Source organism: Andrographis paniculata, unplaced genomic scaffold, assembly GCF_009805555.1.
Source record: "Andrographis paniculata isolate CXL003 unplaced genomic scaffold, ASM980555v1 Contig45END, whole genome shotgun sequence".
Taxonomy (NCBI): domain Eukaryota; kingdom Viridiplantae; phylum Streptophyta; class Magnoliopsida; order Lamiales; family Acanthaceae; genus Andrographis; species Andrographis paniculata.
The window spans coordinates 2,854,015-2,870,546 of NW_026137579.1; the positions used below are offsets into that span (position 1 = coordinate 2,854,015).

The 16,532-nt window shown below is 34.3% G+C and overlaps 3 protein-coding genes across 4 annotated transcripts; 1 reads left to right on the forward strand and 2 right to left on the reverse strand.

Moving 5' to 3' along the window:
* The first annotated feature begins 3,281 nt into the window (after window positions 1-3,281).
* On the forward strand, window positions 3,282-5,147 carry LOC127251729 (cytochrome P450 94C1-like). The gene has a single exon (XM_051275569.1). It carries the CDS (start codon window positions 3,401-3,403, stop codon window positions 4,895-4,897), a length of 1,497 nt encoding a protein of 498 aa, XP_051131526.1. The 5' UTR covers window positions 3,282-3,400; the 3' UTR covers window positions 4,898-5,147.
* A 1,681-nt stretch (window positions 5,148-6,828) lies between these two features.
* LOC127251730 (IQ domain-containing protein IQM3-like) lies at window positions 6,829-10,249 on the reverse strand. Of its 2 annotated transcripts, XM_051275570.1 has the most exons (9): window positions 9,906-10,248; window positions 9,605-9,719; window positions 9,347-9,412; window positions 9,147-9,235; window positions 8,611-8,698; window positions 8,325-8,462; window positions 8,125-8,217; window positions 7,596-7,697; window positions 6,829-7,469 (listed from the first exon to the last, which is right to left on the reverse strand). In XM_051275570.1, the coding sequence occupies exons 1-9, from the start codon at window positions 10,166-10,168 to the stop codon at window positions 7,041-7,043; spliced, it is 1,383 nt and encodes a 460-aa protein (XP_051131527.1). In that variant the 5' UTR covers window positions 10,169-10,248; the 3' UTR covers window positions 6,829-7,040. The 2 variants fall into 2 exon arrangements, with proteins under 2 accessions (XP_051131527.1, XP_051131528.1); XM_051275571.1 differs by lacking the exons at window positions 8,125-8,217; window positions 8,325-8,462 and having other exon boundaries at window positions 9,906-10,249.
* Window positions 10,250-11,915: 1,666 nt separating this feature from the next.
* LOC127251866 (monodehydroascorbate reductase-like) lies at window positions 11,916-16,063 on the reverse strand. The gene is made up of 10 exons (XM_051275777.1): window positions 15,877-16,063; window positions 15,117-15,188; window positions 14,480-14,531; window positions 14,076-14,156; window positions 13,818-13,936; window positions 13,502-13,721; window positions 13,271-13,389; window positions 13,057-13,182; window positions 12,642-12,782; window positions 11,916-12,525 (listed from the first exon to the last, which is right to left on the reverse strand). Exons 1-10 carry the CDS (start codon window positions 15,925-15,927, stop codon window positions 12,202-12,204), a joined length of 1,305 nt encoding a protein of 434 aa, XP_051131734.1. The 5' UTR covers window positions 15,928-16,063; the 3' UTR covers window positions 11,916-12,201.
* Between the last annotated feature and the right edge of the window lie 469 nt (window positions 16,064-16,532).

The window sequence follows — 16,532 nt, forward strand, 5'->3', positions numbered from 1 at the left end:
CTACAATTGTACTAGTACTAGTAGTAGTAGTAATTTGTAAGTTCAGCTCACGTCATATTATCAATAAATTAATGGGAATTAATGAATGCGGCCCAATTAATTATTCAAAGATTCCACCATCATTAGGGTTATTTATTTATTTATTTAATGATAATAATTTTAATTGATTAATTACATTAAAATCTATACCCATTTTTTTTTTTGAACACACGATTTGCATGAGAGAAGGAGTATATATTTATCTTCGATTAACCCAAATTAGTACACTAACCAATCCCATAACTGTTGGTCACATTCAATATCAATTTTTATACAAAGTGTTACATTTAATATATATATATATTTTTTATTTTAAAAATATAAAACCTAAAGTACACATACACAAATAAACAAACCCTAATTATTCCAAAATCTTAATAATTATTTTTAAAGTAAATAAGCTCTTATATTGATAAATCAACACTATAAACAAGCTTAAAGTATAAATAACTTGACTTTGTGGGTTAAAAAAAAATAATATAATCCCCAATTAGCGGTTAAATTGAACTCGTCATGCACTATTTAATTTTCATTACTCAGATGTTAGCAACATTCGATGCATCTGACGTCAGACTTGAGAGGTTGGTTGTCTAAATTATTCCAACCAATCAATTTTTAGTTTTTATTTATAATAATTATTCATGTATAAGTATAATTAACTACTAAATAGGTCTTGATGGTTGAAAGGTAACATTAGCGGTTAAAATGGATAAAATCATTAATTAATACACAAGGATAATGACTAATTAAAAGTGAAACTCATGATTGGGATCCAGCTTATTTATTTATTTTTGTAAACTCCAATTTATTATTTTTTTGTTGTCTCAAACAATAAAATTATTTTCATAAATAATCATATTATCATAAAATATTACTACTATTAATTTTTTATTATTATTACACAAAATTCACTATTTTTTATATTTAAGTTAAAAAACTAACCAAACAAAAAAAATTACTCATATTTTCTATCGATTACTATTATAATACTAATATTTTTTAAATTACGATGCTAAACAATTTTCATTTGTACCGTAAACACTTGACATAGAATATTATAATTTTTGAAAGAATTTTTATTATATTTTTAATATAATTTTTTTTATCTCTTAATTTTTTTTTTTTTTTTTTTTTATTTTATCATATGGCGATATTCAAAGAGCAGAAGTTGGTTTGGCCATTTGCGGCGTCTCCATTGGTTGTCGATGGGAACATTGACGTGTAGTACCACCAACAATTCCAATATAAATAAATAAATAACAATTCCAATATAAATAAATAAATAAATAAATAACAATTGCAATAGGGACGACAAGTTAGCCAACTAAAATCAACAATTATTAAATCTGTTGCAAAAATTAAGAATAAACATGACACGTGGATTAATAATATAATATGCAAATTACCTACATTTGTATTTTCATGTTGCTCGTCACATGATCTACTTTAAGAGGTTGTGTTTGATTGTGTGAATTTTCTTTTTAAAATTAATATTTTGATTCGATATTTTATCAAAATTTATTTCTTTATGAAAAATATAAACAGTAAATAATAAAAAACTTTAAAAAGTTAAAAATTAACAAATCATGTGCTTGTTTGGTTGGGATTTTTTTAAGGGTTTTTATTATTTCATTTTCGTTTTTCTAAAAAATCAAATAAATTTTTATTTTGTATAGTATTATACTAAAAAAAATAAATTTTATTCAAATTACTGTGATATATATTTATAATCCATCAAACAGTAATTTAAATTAAAAAAATTTTACTATTAAAAGTCAAACTCAAAATATTAAAATCCAAATAAACACACCCGGCCCTAAATTTTACTATTTTTAATATTTAAGTAAACTCTTTTTTAATCACCTCTATTACTTTAGTTCCGTAACTGTTTTGAAATAATTTTATAAGCCAAAAATTTTGGCACATTTGACCCTCCAATGTAAAAAATGTTTGCATGTCATCCACATAGCATGACGGAGAATACGTGTCTATCAGTTAAATGTCACCTGACGGATTCATAGATTTTTATTTTATTTTTCTTTTAATTGATGTATTAGATGCTTTAGTGGCACGTCTTAGATACGTAGCTACCAGATAAGTGCCAATAAAAAAATAATACTAATAATTATTCACATATATGTCCGTTAGTACATCAATTTTTTTTAATTTTTTTTTTTTACAAAAATTAAATTTTATACGTGTCACAGAGTATTTAAATGTCACATGACATGTCAGGCGGTGCTTATCCGGTGAATACATATTCTCCGACGTGCCATGCTAGTGCTACGTAAGTATCTCCAACACCGACACCGGAGGACCAAATGACCTAAAAATTAATGAAATTGTACCTGTTATAAATTTTACCCTAATATTTAATTATACATACATGTTCAAGTATTGTCCATCATTATCGCAATTATTGAAATTCATATTAGTCATATGAAACATATTTATCCCCTTTAAAGTATTTTCTTGATTGATCAATTATTCAGTGAGTGGACCTAACATGGTTATCATTTTGATTTCTATTACTGAGTTTGGTCAATATCTATTCATCGAAAGTATTTCAGTGGTTACATACAAATGTTGATATTTATAGACTATAGTTACAAGTTCTGTTAATTTTGGTATTATTTAATTATCACAATTTTTTCCTAAAGTATATCATATCAAATATAGTAATCATTTATTTTCTTATACAAAATATCTGGTTCACCATTTGTTTACATATATCAAATATTTTTCAAAGCTCGAAACATATATCAAACAAGAATAATAATAATAATAATACTTTTGAATTTTAAGTGTGAGATGATAGTTTGATAAATAAAAATAATTAAAATGGTAATTGAACGAGAACTCACAAACTAAAAATGGGACAATGTTAAATACAAGCGAAATTAAAGAGTATAAAACATTTAATTTAATATTATTAAAAAGAAAAGAATAAATGCTTTATTCACTATTAATTATCATAAGCGAAACTGAAGGACAATAATATTCCGACAGAGCCATTTGCATTACACTTAGCTGCGAAATAAACGTAGGAAATGAGGCATAAAATTGACTAATGGAGTACTAATTAAAATACTATATGAACACTCCACCAACTTGCAATAATGAAAGATAAAAAATAAGTATATATTATACACCAAGAAAAAACACGTGCCATATATGTTTATTAACCCCACCACTTGATTATAATTATTACCATGAATTGTGTTGTTTGTATGTATATCATCTTCACTTCTCATGACTGTACTGTACTGTACTGTACTGCTACTCTTCTTCTATCCACACCTTAATTACATATATTTATTACAATTAACATTTCTTCCCCAATCCATCATAGTTTTTGGCCATGGATTCTGCAGCTTGGCCCCAAATCCTCCATGATTCTAACCTAATTGTATTCCTATCCTTAGCAACAATCATGTCGTTCATCTTTTTCATCGTCCTCCGATTCGCTGGAACGAGGGTTTCTTGCGGCTGCGACATCTGCCAAGATTATCTGAAATCCACCTGGACCGACCAGTTCCTTAATCTCTCCGATTGGTACACACACCTGCTGATCAAATCCCCAACCCGCACGATCCATATCCACGTTCTAAACAACACGATCACTGCCAATCCCGACAACGTTGAGTACATGCTCAAGACAAATTTCGATAATTTCCCCAAAGGAAAGCCCTTTTCTGCGATTTTGGGGGATTTCCTCGGACGAGGGATTTTCAACGTTGACGGAGATTTATGGAGATTTCAGAAGAAAATTGCGAGCCTTGAACTGGGCCGGGTCTCGGTTCGGGCTTACTTTTTCGAGGTGGTCAATCACGAGGTTCATCGCCGGCTGCTGCCTCTGCTGGAATCGGTTTCGATTTCGGACGAGGTTGTCGACTTGCAGGACGTGTTCAGAAAATTCTCGTTCGACAGTATTTGCAAATTCTCGTTCGGATTAGACCCCAGGTGTCTGGAACTGTCGCTGCCGCTGTCGGAATTCGCCGCCGCCTTCGACGCAGCGTCGAAGCTGTCGGCTCAGAGAGCCACGTCGGCATCGCCGATCGTATGGAAAATCAAAAGAATTTTCAACATAGGAAGCGAGAGGACGCTCCAGGAGGCGATCGGGACCGTCCGATTATTAGCTCGTGACATCATCACACAACGCCGGAAACTAGGATTCTCCGACCAGAAGGATCTCCTGTCGAGATTTATGAGCATTGTCGGAGACGAAGATTTTCTGAGGGATATCATCATAAGCTTCTTGCTGGCAGGCCGCGACACCGTAACCTCCGCCCTTACAAGCATTTTCCGGCTGCTTGCCCTCCACCCGGCGGCGGAGGCGGCGATCCTGGAAGAAGCCGACAAGGTTCTAGGACCCTATCAATTAGGGCTGACAAACTACCATCAAATTCTGAATCTTCATCAGCTGAATGCGGCGGTGTACGAGAGCATGAGATTGTACCCACCCATCCAATTCGATTCGAAATTCTGTCTGGAAGATGATTTATTGCCTGATGGGAGCTTTGTAAGAAAAGGAACTAGGGTTACTTACCACCCCTATGCAATGGGTAGAATGGAAGAAATTTGGGGGTCCGATTGCTCGAAATTCAGACCCGAAAGATGGCTGAGAAATGGGGTTTTCTTCCCTGATCCGAATCCGTTTAAGTATCCAGTTTTTCAGGGTGGGGTTAGGGTCTGTTTGGGGAAAGAATTGGCACTTTTGGAGCTGAAGACAGTGACGATTTCATTGCTGCGACGATGTCGTTTTGAGATGGTCCTATCTGAGGAATCTCCCAGGTTTTCTCTGGGGCTAACGGCTACTCTTCGGGACGGGCTTCCAGTTCGGGTTCGGGCTCGGTGACTGACAACAAAAAGATCCGTCCAGTACTATAGTTGTAGTAGTACTTTCAGTAAAGCGAAATGATTTGCATGTGAATATTAATTAATTTATTCCTAGTCTAGTCTAGTGTGTATGTATATGTGTATATTGATTGGGGACGTACGTGTTTATATATATATATGTGTGTGTGTGTGTGTGTGTTGGATGCATGGATAATTTTAGTGTTGTTGAAATTTAATTTAAGCAAATGTTAGAAAAGTTTGTTATTGAACTAGTATATGTATTAAGAGATACAAAGTACATGCTTGTACAAATTATAAATAAAGTAATTATGGCGAAAAATTAGCACATACATTGTTAATTTATTCGTACACTATTATCGTCCAAGACCCTATAAAGTGTCGATTAAAAGTTTAGATAGCATAAATTTTAATATAGCTCATGCTTCCTATGCATGAGTTTTGATTATGCTTTATCAATCATTGATGGATATTTTTCGGGACTCTTGATTTCGCGATATTTAAAAAAATTATCATAGTGTCATGTGTTTTATAAAAATATGTCGTGAATATGTCATATATTTTTAGATTTTGTGTTGCATTTATAATTTATATTATAAATGATGTGCTATTTAAATTTTTTACTAATGTTTTTGGAACTCTTGATCGATGGCTATTTAAAATAATCACTACCACCAATAATAAATGATGTACAATTTATTGGATTTTTTAATTTTTTATTTGAATTAAAACTTTTATTTAAATAATATTTAAATATAAATTTTCGAAAAAAACAAATAATACTTCCTTAGTCAGCCGATTTTATGCCTACCAAAACAAAACAAATGACTATTTGGCAGGAAGTTAACGAGGCAAACATCCAAAATAAAACACAACATTATGAATGAAAAAAATATAGTTTATCCGGAAACGCACCCGAATATATATATATATATATATATTATAAATAAAAGTATCTTTTCATCAATTGATATAAAATCGGCATTGTCAGTATTATTTGATTTTGGTTTGTTGCAAAAGATGACAAGCGACAAAAAGATTCTCAAATTAAGTTTTGATTCTTCTTTTTCTGTCCCAAAGTTATGTTATAATAACTTGATTGTAATAATAATACTAGTAAATAAATATTAATAATTTTAATAATAATAAAAAAAAACATAAGTTGGGTATTATCACCCCGAATAATTTAATAATAAAAATAAAATACCAAAAAACACCCATGAGTTTACGTGTGATTATATTAAACAGGAAGTAATTAATCAATTAATTAATAATGCTGATGGGTATATAGAAGTAGATATCTTTGTTGGCTGTAAAATATGAACCCCTCAAAGTTTGGATCCATAGTTAGACTTTATTAATTGGTTCTGAGTTTTGAGGTTGAATTTTTATCAATAAAATTTTGAATTAATATAAGTATAAGTTGATATAATATTTTAAATATAAGAATAATTTTTTTGTTAATGTAATAAATAAAAAATTGAAATAGTTACACAAAAGAGTCTTTAAAAAAAAGGTGTTTTGATGTGACCTTTATAGAAAATTGATTTAAATTACAATCTTGGAGGATTAAGCACATGGCCTCACCAAAATGAAAAAACACTTTCAATCACAAATCAACCAGTTTCACCCTCTAATTTTATAATTATATTTAGTGAAGTAGTATTTCTGTAATTGGTTAAGTAATGGGAGTGGTTATGTGCTTAATTTTATTATCACAATTACATCATCTTATATTAATGTGCATGTCTCTCTCTATCAACAACCACGTCCTTATTGTCGATTGATTACATAGACAATTTCACATATCTACTTGAAAAGGACCACTCAACAATTATAAGAACACACCATAAATTTAAATATCTTGTAGTGCATTTGTATTTTTTGCACAAAACATTATATATATAGAAATAGGCATCAAGCCATTTAAGATTAAAACGGGACTTGGATCTATTATTTGCTCAAGAACAACAAGACAAGAACTACATGCTAAAGAAGGATAGTAGAAGTACCTATACATGCTAAAGAAGCAGAATAAAAAGGCCAACATACAGCAGCAAGATGGTCAGAAACCAAGGTCCAATCGTATGCCTTATTATCATCGATCTCTTTTCAACGACGGAATCATCAAGCAGCTGGTGATGTTAGTATGGCGCCGGAATCTTGGTTGGAGTGTAAGATCTTGGAGATAGGTTGGTGAGCTCCAATGCTTGTAGCCTCAACTCCACCGGGTAGTCGGCAATACAACCAATTCTTGGGCCAGCACCGGTGGACCATTTGATGGAGAGCTGATTGCCCAATTGGTATGATTTTGTAGCTTTCTTGGAGTTGATCCTATGCAGTATGGCTTTCCTTGGTACATCTGTTTTGGGACTATGGAGGCCACCAGACAGGGTCCTCTTGTACTCGACTCTAACCTCCGGCTTAGAAGGTTGAGTTTTTTCAGAATGCAGGCTCTCATCTTCAGTGGATATTACAGAATCTGATGTTATTGAAACTTCAGATGCTGCCAGATCTGTAGAAGATACACTTTGAGTATCGTAGGTGTCATAGTCGTCGTTTGCCTTGCGTATCTGAGGTGGGGAAACAGGGAAAATTTTCGATTAAAACTTGACAAAATATGCAAGAGAATGAATTTGATCGATCAAAGCTTGTGCTAGAGAATATAGTTTGTAGCCAAGCAAATTAATGTGTTATACCTCTACTTCATCGAGGTTGATTCCATTGTTTTTGAGGACTTTAAGAAAGCAATCGAGGTTATCATCTGTTGGCTTATAGTGGCCGCTGTAAGCTGAGACACACTGAAAAACAGAGAAATTTTATCGAAAGATATCAATATTATTTGCCAACAAAGAGAATGTTATATCTGTTATATAATAATAATATAATACTATTTGGTAAGTTTATAAATATATATAGGTATACATATATGTATATATATATATATATTTGTGTGAGAATATAATATATGTACGTATTATGATAAGTATGACATTTATATATATAAATATAGAGAGAGACAAGAGAAAGAGAGAGGCTTTGAATAATGGAGATGGGCAGTAGTTTTTCTTCTTTATATAACAGTAAATGTAATCATTACATGACGAGGAAACATCTTGTTGGAATAAAAGCATTCATATATATATATATATACGAATGGCCTACGTGTTTCCTTCGTAACAATATCACATTTATGATGAGGCAAACAATTTTATTTTAATAGGATACCTTAAGTACCCCTTCGTCTGCTACGAGCCTTCCAGCGGCTAACGTAGCTCCTCCAGCAAGAAAGCTAGAATGATGGAACAATCCTTTCTTTTTCTGAAGGTAGATAAAACATTTAACTATCTTTTAGCTATAAGTAACTATGGAGGAAACAGATCATTAGATAATAGATATATCTTCGAATATGTTCTAACAGAGGTCACCTCTCCAATGTAGAGTCTCATAGAGGTGCTCATCACAAAAATCCATTTTGATCCCGGCAATGTACTAAGAACTTTGCCAGTTAACTTGTGCAAAATTATTCCATCAACAACAACATATTCATAGTGCTCTCTCTCATTCTGGTCGGAGCAAACAAGAAACCACATTCAGCAATAGTGATTATACATCAAAACAGAATGAATACAAAGTGAAGAAAAAGATCCAGGAGTTGTTTCTAACAAATGTAATGTATAGGTAAACAGTAACCAGTAAAAATTTGACACTTACTGGTCCAAGATACTTGATAGATTGTTGACGAAGCTTTGCTCTTGGGCACTCTATAAGATCAACATCTCTACCATCTCCAACATCTAACCTGTGAAATTGATATCTCTCAGTATGCTTTCTGCTCCACTTTAGAGCAAGAATAAATTCGGTTATGAACCGTGCTTTTCATAATGTTAGAATTTAGAAGCATCTACCTACCAAGCCACTACAAAATAGGAATAAGGAAATAAAGTTCAAAATAACATGTCCATACAAATTTGACCACTTTTCTCACCTTACCTTTCAAATAAATAAAATTACTGCTTTTAGTGCATCCCACAATTCTTACTGAGATATTTTCGAAATGGACTTGAAATTAGATCATCAGCATAATCATATAACTAAATGCTAAAGTTATTCCATAAACAAAGCCAACATGTTTGACCACTTTAGGCAAGCATCATAGACAGTGACAATATCAGGTAATCTCTTCAAGCTAAGCAGACATAGAAAAAGGTCGTATGTATAAACATGGAAAATGGTTTAAACATTTTCACCAGTAGAAGAAGGGTTGGCCAGCATCTGTTCTGCACCACTCTTCATAATATAAGCGTAAGTTGTGCCCGTAACGGTGCCTCGGATCAATCTATATCAGAAAAGCAGGTTATTACCTCATGTAAACATTAACAACTACCATTTTTGAACAAAATATCAATATTACTAATACACAAGATAAGAAAGGAAAAGCTCTACTCACAGCTTCAATCCAATGTTGAAAAGCCAGCTTTTTTGCCTTGGCATCTTGAGACAAACCTTTCCCCACCTGTTCGTAGGGATTGAGTTCAATAATATGAAATCTTAAACTACACAAGTCCAGCTACGTTCACTGTAGCTGATGTAGTTGATTACCTCTTCATCCTACTCTTGCAATGTCATATTTCAACTTTTACATTAACAATAGAAGCGAATGTAAAAAAGCAAGCAGAGAAGTATTTTCCCAATCTAATCGATATACCTTGGAAGCATTCAGGCCGACACGATTCCACCGCGACGCCGCTGTCTCTCGCTTCAAGTAGTTGAAAAACGAGATTGTACTCTGATTCAATCGGGCAGAATCTAAAACATGCCACCTACACAACCAAGAGACAAAAATCAACCCTAATTAGAGGAACTTGAATACGAATAATATCAATCCACCACTGAAACAAAATACGTAAATCACTGGCAAAACAGACGATAATCTAAACAAAACGCGCGCCAAAAAAGGCATTTAGCATTAAATAGCTTAAATGACGACACAAAGTAGAAATAAGTACCAAAGTTCTTCAGCAACCACAGCGCAATCCGCTAACATGCGCCGAGTACGGTAACTCCGATAAACTTTCTGAACTTTCATTGCCGCCGAATAGGGACATCCGGCCGAATTAGCTGCAGGACTCAACGGAACACCGGCGGCTTCCCATTCAGCCACTTGGTCAGTCACCTCCACCGAGGAGTCAGGCTTCAGAAACTCAGAACTGTTTTTGAAGGAAAAGGTAGCCATAGTGGTAGTCGTAACGGGGTGAGCTTCAACCTCCATAAGAGACCGAACAGATCAATGGTGAGTGGTTCCAAGAATCAAAGGCAGCTATCCACTCTACCCAGTGGAGTGGTTGCTGTATGCGTAGCAGTATTTATTAAAGTACATACACATACATACCTGTCAGAGGGGACAGAGACGACACGCGCGTCTCAATCCACGCGCGAAAGCGCGTTTCATATAAGAACACCGACTAATAATAAATACCACACACATATAATATGTAAACATAAAACGCTGAAATACAAAAGTCAAAGTCGTGTTACTATTTTAATTTATGGTTTTTTTTGAGTGGTCCACCACGTGAATCATTTTCATAAATTTTAGTTTGTGGGTCAAGACAAAGACAAAGCAGTCCCACTCATGCACCAACTTTGCTTTTGTTGCTCTTAGACGATGTGTATGAATGCATGCATGGCCGTCGCTAGCTGTGATTCAATTTATCATAATTCACTTAACTTTTAAGTGAATCACTTATTTAACAGAATTTAATTATTTGAATATCCAATTATTAAGTGTTGTATACCTTGTTTGGGTCTAGATTGGATTCAGTGTTCGATAGTTTATTATATGCTCATTCAAAATCGAATCCAAAACCTAGCCCGATGTCTTGCCACTCAAAGGGTTTTTGACAGATGGGTGGTGTTCATGCTGCGAAGATAAGACTTTCTTTTCATTCTTTTTATCATTATTATTTATCTTGTTTGGTTTTGAAGAAAAGGAAGTGTTAGGACAGTCATCGTGTCCTTGTCAAGACAATGAGTGGAAGCACAAATTGACATGGATTCTGCATTAAATTTTATCCACTCAACACAACACAACACCCCTTTTATTTAATTATTTGTATTTTATTTGCAATGCCATTCAAAGGTTTTGTGTTTGTTTTCGGGTTTTTAATTCTTGTGATGAAATTTGAAGAGGAAAAGTCTAATATGGGGTGCCCTAGTTATTTGACTATTATTGTACTAATATTGCCATCATATCCCCCCAGTAAATCTTCATTATAGATTTCTGTTCCGAGTGAATTCACATCACATGAAAATCAAATATTTTATAAGATTAAAATTATAACTAAAAACTAAAAATAATAAAAGTGCCATGTCAAGCCTCCACTATGTATTGCTCTCCACTTTCCTTTCACTGATATCGAAACGATAGATCGCAGCACCTTCTGGCATCTCTCACTCACTTTCAGAATTAATTTTAATTATGTTGAAATTCCACATATTTAGACTTTGTTTTAGACAAGAGAGTTCTGGTGGTATTAAATTTTGAAAAGTATATAAAATTAATATTTGATACAATATTTTGTAAAAAAAAAAATATATATATATATTTAATATGATATTTTTAAAAATAAAATAGTACCAAAATTTCAAAATTGGTACTATTTTTAGATCTGTTATGGTCTTTTCCTTTCCTGTTTAGTAGTAACATCGATCTGTTCAACTAAAAATAGTTTAGCAAAGTCCAAACAACTCATTACTAATTACTAATAGGTAATGAAATATTTGAAAACCGAATAGGAAACTGCCTCCCATCTACAAACCATCTAAAGAAAACAATATGTATTAACTGATGACCATAATTAGAAGAACTACGCTTTGATCACGACGACCATAACAAAAAAGGGAAATGACTTGTGTAATAAAAGGAAATGCATCAGCAACCTACCGACAGCATTACTACGTACTTACTTTTTAGATGGATATATAGATATATATATATATATATGTATGACGACAGGTTTCGTGCACAATTCGACCACTTCTTTCTATTCAATAATTTCACTAACTTCATCCAACTTTATCATTTCAAAATCCATGCCATTATTGAAAGTATCTGAATAACAACATACCAAAGAAACAGAGGTTTTATCGTATCATATCATATCAAGACCCAATTTATTTATTTCCCATGCAGCAGTAGAAATTGTCATACCTCAAGTGTGGTTTGGCATGTAAATATTTGTCTGTCTGAATCGCCTGGAGGCATAGCAGATTATCCTTGTGGTGTGTATCGATAAACAATTCTTAAATCTTGCTGGCGAAGGCGAGGCCCTCGTTGAGCAGTTGATCCAGGCTGCCCGCAGGAGGCTGGACCCGAGCTACTTTGGCAATCGCCTGGTTCTCTTCAGGTGAGCCACTCTCCAAAAATGCGCCGACAACCTTTCCATCTTTGACCCAATATGCTCCAAACTTGTGAGTGGCAGATGCTGGGCTGCAGTCTCCGAATATAATGCAGTCACCAACATTGTCGCCGTAGAACTGCCATGAGAGGTCGAAGGCGCGGGAGTAGAAGTAGGGGAGGTAGTCATATTCCTCAATAGATTGTCCCTGTTCACTTGCAATAATTGCCTGAAAAGGAAAACATTGAATGTACAATAATTGTTAGAGATGAATTAAGAGACAACGATGACTTGATTTAGAACAGAAATAATTCATATATCCCCATGTGTGTGTTTATCAATCACCTTGACAGCCTGCTCGGCAGATTTTCGAGCATGATCAACGTGTTCAACTCTTCTAATATCGTTGTACAACTTCAAAGGGAAAGTGGCGACATCGCCTACCGCATAGACATCAGGAATGCTAGTTTTGAAGGAACTATCAGTCTGCCAAGAAAAATGCCATAGGACATCAACAACATTCCTGTCCAAATTATGAAGTAAGACGGAACAAGATTGGGGCTTTGCTATTTCATTTTCCTGTACATTTTCAAACTTATAAAAATGTACTTACAAGGACTAAATGCACTGATTCTAAAATTGATAATCTTCAGAGAGGGAATAGCAATTTCCATAATATCTATCTATCTGTACTCAAATCTTGTAAAGCATTTGTTAATGTTCAATTAAACAGGAAGCACAACAGAGAATAAAGTCACACCTTGATGCCACCTTTATCCTCTTCTAACTGTCCTTTAAATAATGTTGTGAGGGGTTTAGCACCAACACCAACAACAACAATATCAGCGTCCAGCACTCTACCATCTTTAAGCTTTACATCAGTAACCTGGAAGGTATGAAAAAGGGTTACCACTAGTTACTTAATGAAGTTTACAAACCAAGAACTAGCAAGTTTTGAATGTTCAAAAACTCACTTCCCCGTTGGCATTTGTGCCAAATCCAGAAGCTACTGTGCCCTTTATGATATTGACTCCCTTGTTTGTATAGAAATCTTCATAGAAGGCAGCTATGCCAGCAGTGAATAACCTAGGCACTGAAGAAATGCAATTAAAGGTCAAAACTCAAGTAAGACATTGGTAATCAAAATAATCGTAATACCAAGAGCTTGAAAATTGGTTATAAATGGAAATAATATTTGAACATACTGCACCAAGGTTCTGGGAAGACCATGCTGACATCAAAATTATTGATTCTCAGAGCTGCACTTAGTTCCAGACCTATATATCCACCACCAACTACCACAGCCTTCCCATTTCTCTTTTCTTTTATTGCCTCAACAAGTTTATCAGCATCATCGATCTCTCTCAAATAAAATATGTTTTTGGCATCAGCACCTTCTACACCAAAGTCCGACAGCTTAAAAACCTAAGTAGAAGAAAATAGGAAATTATAAGACAGTCTTTTACCGGAAAATCAGAACAAAAGAGACATACATCATATATCCCTGGACACGATACTTACAGTGGAACCAGTTGCTATAATCAATGTTTCATATTTAAAAGTCTCATCAGCTGCACTGGTAAGTGTCTTTGAAGCAAGATCTGCCTTGACTATCTCCGTGCTAAGAATCAGAGATATACCTGTTAATTATAGAGATGAAATTAATCTCAGGTATTGCACAGACTTTTACGAGTACATAAAGGAAAATTCTGATAAGACTGAAATATGTCAAACAGTTTCTGTTACTCCAATGTACAAATGATTAGGACAAGGTACAACCTTTATCAGTATACCACTCTGGAAGAAGCCGCTCTCCTCCACTTCCAACACAGACATGGAAACCTGGGAGCCTTGCAGAGCCTGGAGTCAATAGGATATGATTATCTTGTGCTCAGAAATATTTGACAGTTCCAGGATAATTGCCCTAATACAGTAGCTTACAAAAATCTTAGACATGGGAGAATGTTTGAGAAAATGAGGCATTACTAAGAAGAACAAAAAATAAAAGAACATTGAAATTTTTTAATCAAATATCCTCTTCTTTATTTGGCCATTCTATTAATCAGCCTCAGGACATAGATGTTCCTGCCCCTGTCGTAATGCCCCCATTACAGAACACTTTCTATAATTTACAGATTAAAATATAGAAAATGGACCAACAAAAAGAAGGTAAACTAACTCACCTTCAGGAAACAGGTATCCTTTGCTAAGTGCAGGACGCTCATATGGAGCCACCTGAAAAGCAGCATCAAGAACAAGCATTCATGTCCAAAGTAGAGGAAGAAGCACTCTATAAAGGTGTACCACAATAAACTGGCATACATTAAAGAATTAGAAGAGAGAGGTTAATACTAAAGAAAGAAGTGCACACATGAAAGTGTTGTAATAGGAGTAAAAGGTTCAAGAAGTGAAGAATGGCGTTACTTTAATGAATCCACACTTTTCCATAACTTTGTTGTTGTCCACTTCAATTTCATATATAAGAGTCAGAACAATAAAAAGTATAGCTAAAAAATTATGGAAGCATATATGGTTTCATGCTCTTGTTTATCTTCCAGAATTTGGCTTGTCTTTTCACTTTCTTTGCTTAAATGGTAGACTCCCCCCCTCCCCCCCCCCCCCCATCTCAAAAGGGTTCATTAGTGGATAGACTTGAAAAACTAATGAAGTTTAAGCATGCAAGATAACCAATGTCATGATATATTAGCTTCTCAATGATTGTCTGTGAAGCATGGACATCTACACATCTCCACTGTGGAAAAACTTTCCTATTGGCTTATTCTTCGAAAAAACTCTCAACAAATTTCTTGAGGTACTTACACTCTCCTTGGAAATGATGGCAAGTTCACCAGGGTTAACTCCCAACTTGGAGAACTCCCTAGCAGCATATCCCTGTAACCATAAAAAGAATCAACACAGAATTCCTTTATCATATAGTTTCATTATAATCAAGTTTCGTTGTCGTCAGAATGATATGTGGAGTATCAAAACTGGGTTTCATTTTTTCATTTTAATCTGGAAAACCAAGGGAAGTCCAGAATAAAAAATGCCTAACAAGAAAATAAGCTTGATTCTCTAATTGAACAAAAGCATGAACATCTTTCCTTGTTCATATCTGACCTTAACTTCAAAATGACAACATAACAAAAAATAGACACATGCAACAACATAAGATCTCACATGGTTCGTAATCAATTTTAGAATTCAAATACACTCATCAGCTCATAATTAAAAGCAAAGGCTTAACAACGTTTAGCTCCAGCCGTAAAAAATGTAAAATAGATCTGGACCACGCACTTGGGTTCTATACGAAACTAACAAGCGAGAAAAAGAATCCGCGATTATAAACAATAAGTTAGACCATCGCGGATCACACATTCAATTCAGACAGCATTTCCCACTCGAAATCGAACAAATAAAAACAAGACATGTTCAACGTTGCTACATGGCTCGGGAACACAAATAAGCTCATTCAAGCATCAATCGATAAGACTAAGACGTACAATACCAAAACCAGAGAAGCATCCAAAGGCTACCGTAAAAATAAATAACAACGCTGTTTGCGAAACAAAACACTCACCGCAGCAACCCCGCCACCGACGATCACATACTTGAAATGCTTTTCCGCCATCGAATCTTTCAACTATCAATCACACCCGCCACAGAATTGTTGCCCTGCAGAAACCTAACCTATACTATCAAAATATTGCGCTCGCTCTTGTCCGTCGAACCGAGACTGTAATCTGTGGATAGAGAAGCGACTGCGTCTGGCATTGGGATTGGGAATGGGAGGTGCTTCGAACAGACGGAGTCATCTTGGCAGGACACGTGTCACGAGATCCACCGTCGAATTATCTGACCATTCACGTGTTGCGAAGGACTGGTCAGTGCTGAGTTGCCTGTCCAGCTGTCTCCTAATTTCCACCTTGGAAAAAATATTTTTATTTATTTATTTATTTTTTTCAATAGTACATATGGTCTGGATTATTGAACTGAAACTTTTGGCCCAATTCAAATGTCCGAGCTGATCCAATTTTGTTTGAAATTCATACCTATGGATTGGATTCTCTGTATTTAAATCCTTCTATATTTACATACATTTATTTATTTAAATTTATTAAACAATACAAGGCAAAAAATCAAAGCACGCATCTGTTGACTACTAAATTTGAAAGTTTTTATAATCAAGTGATGATTACTGTTATTAACAACTCATGACTATGCAATAAAGTAGCA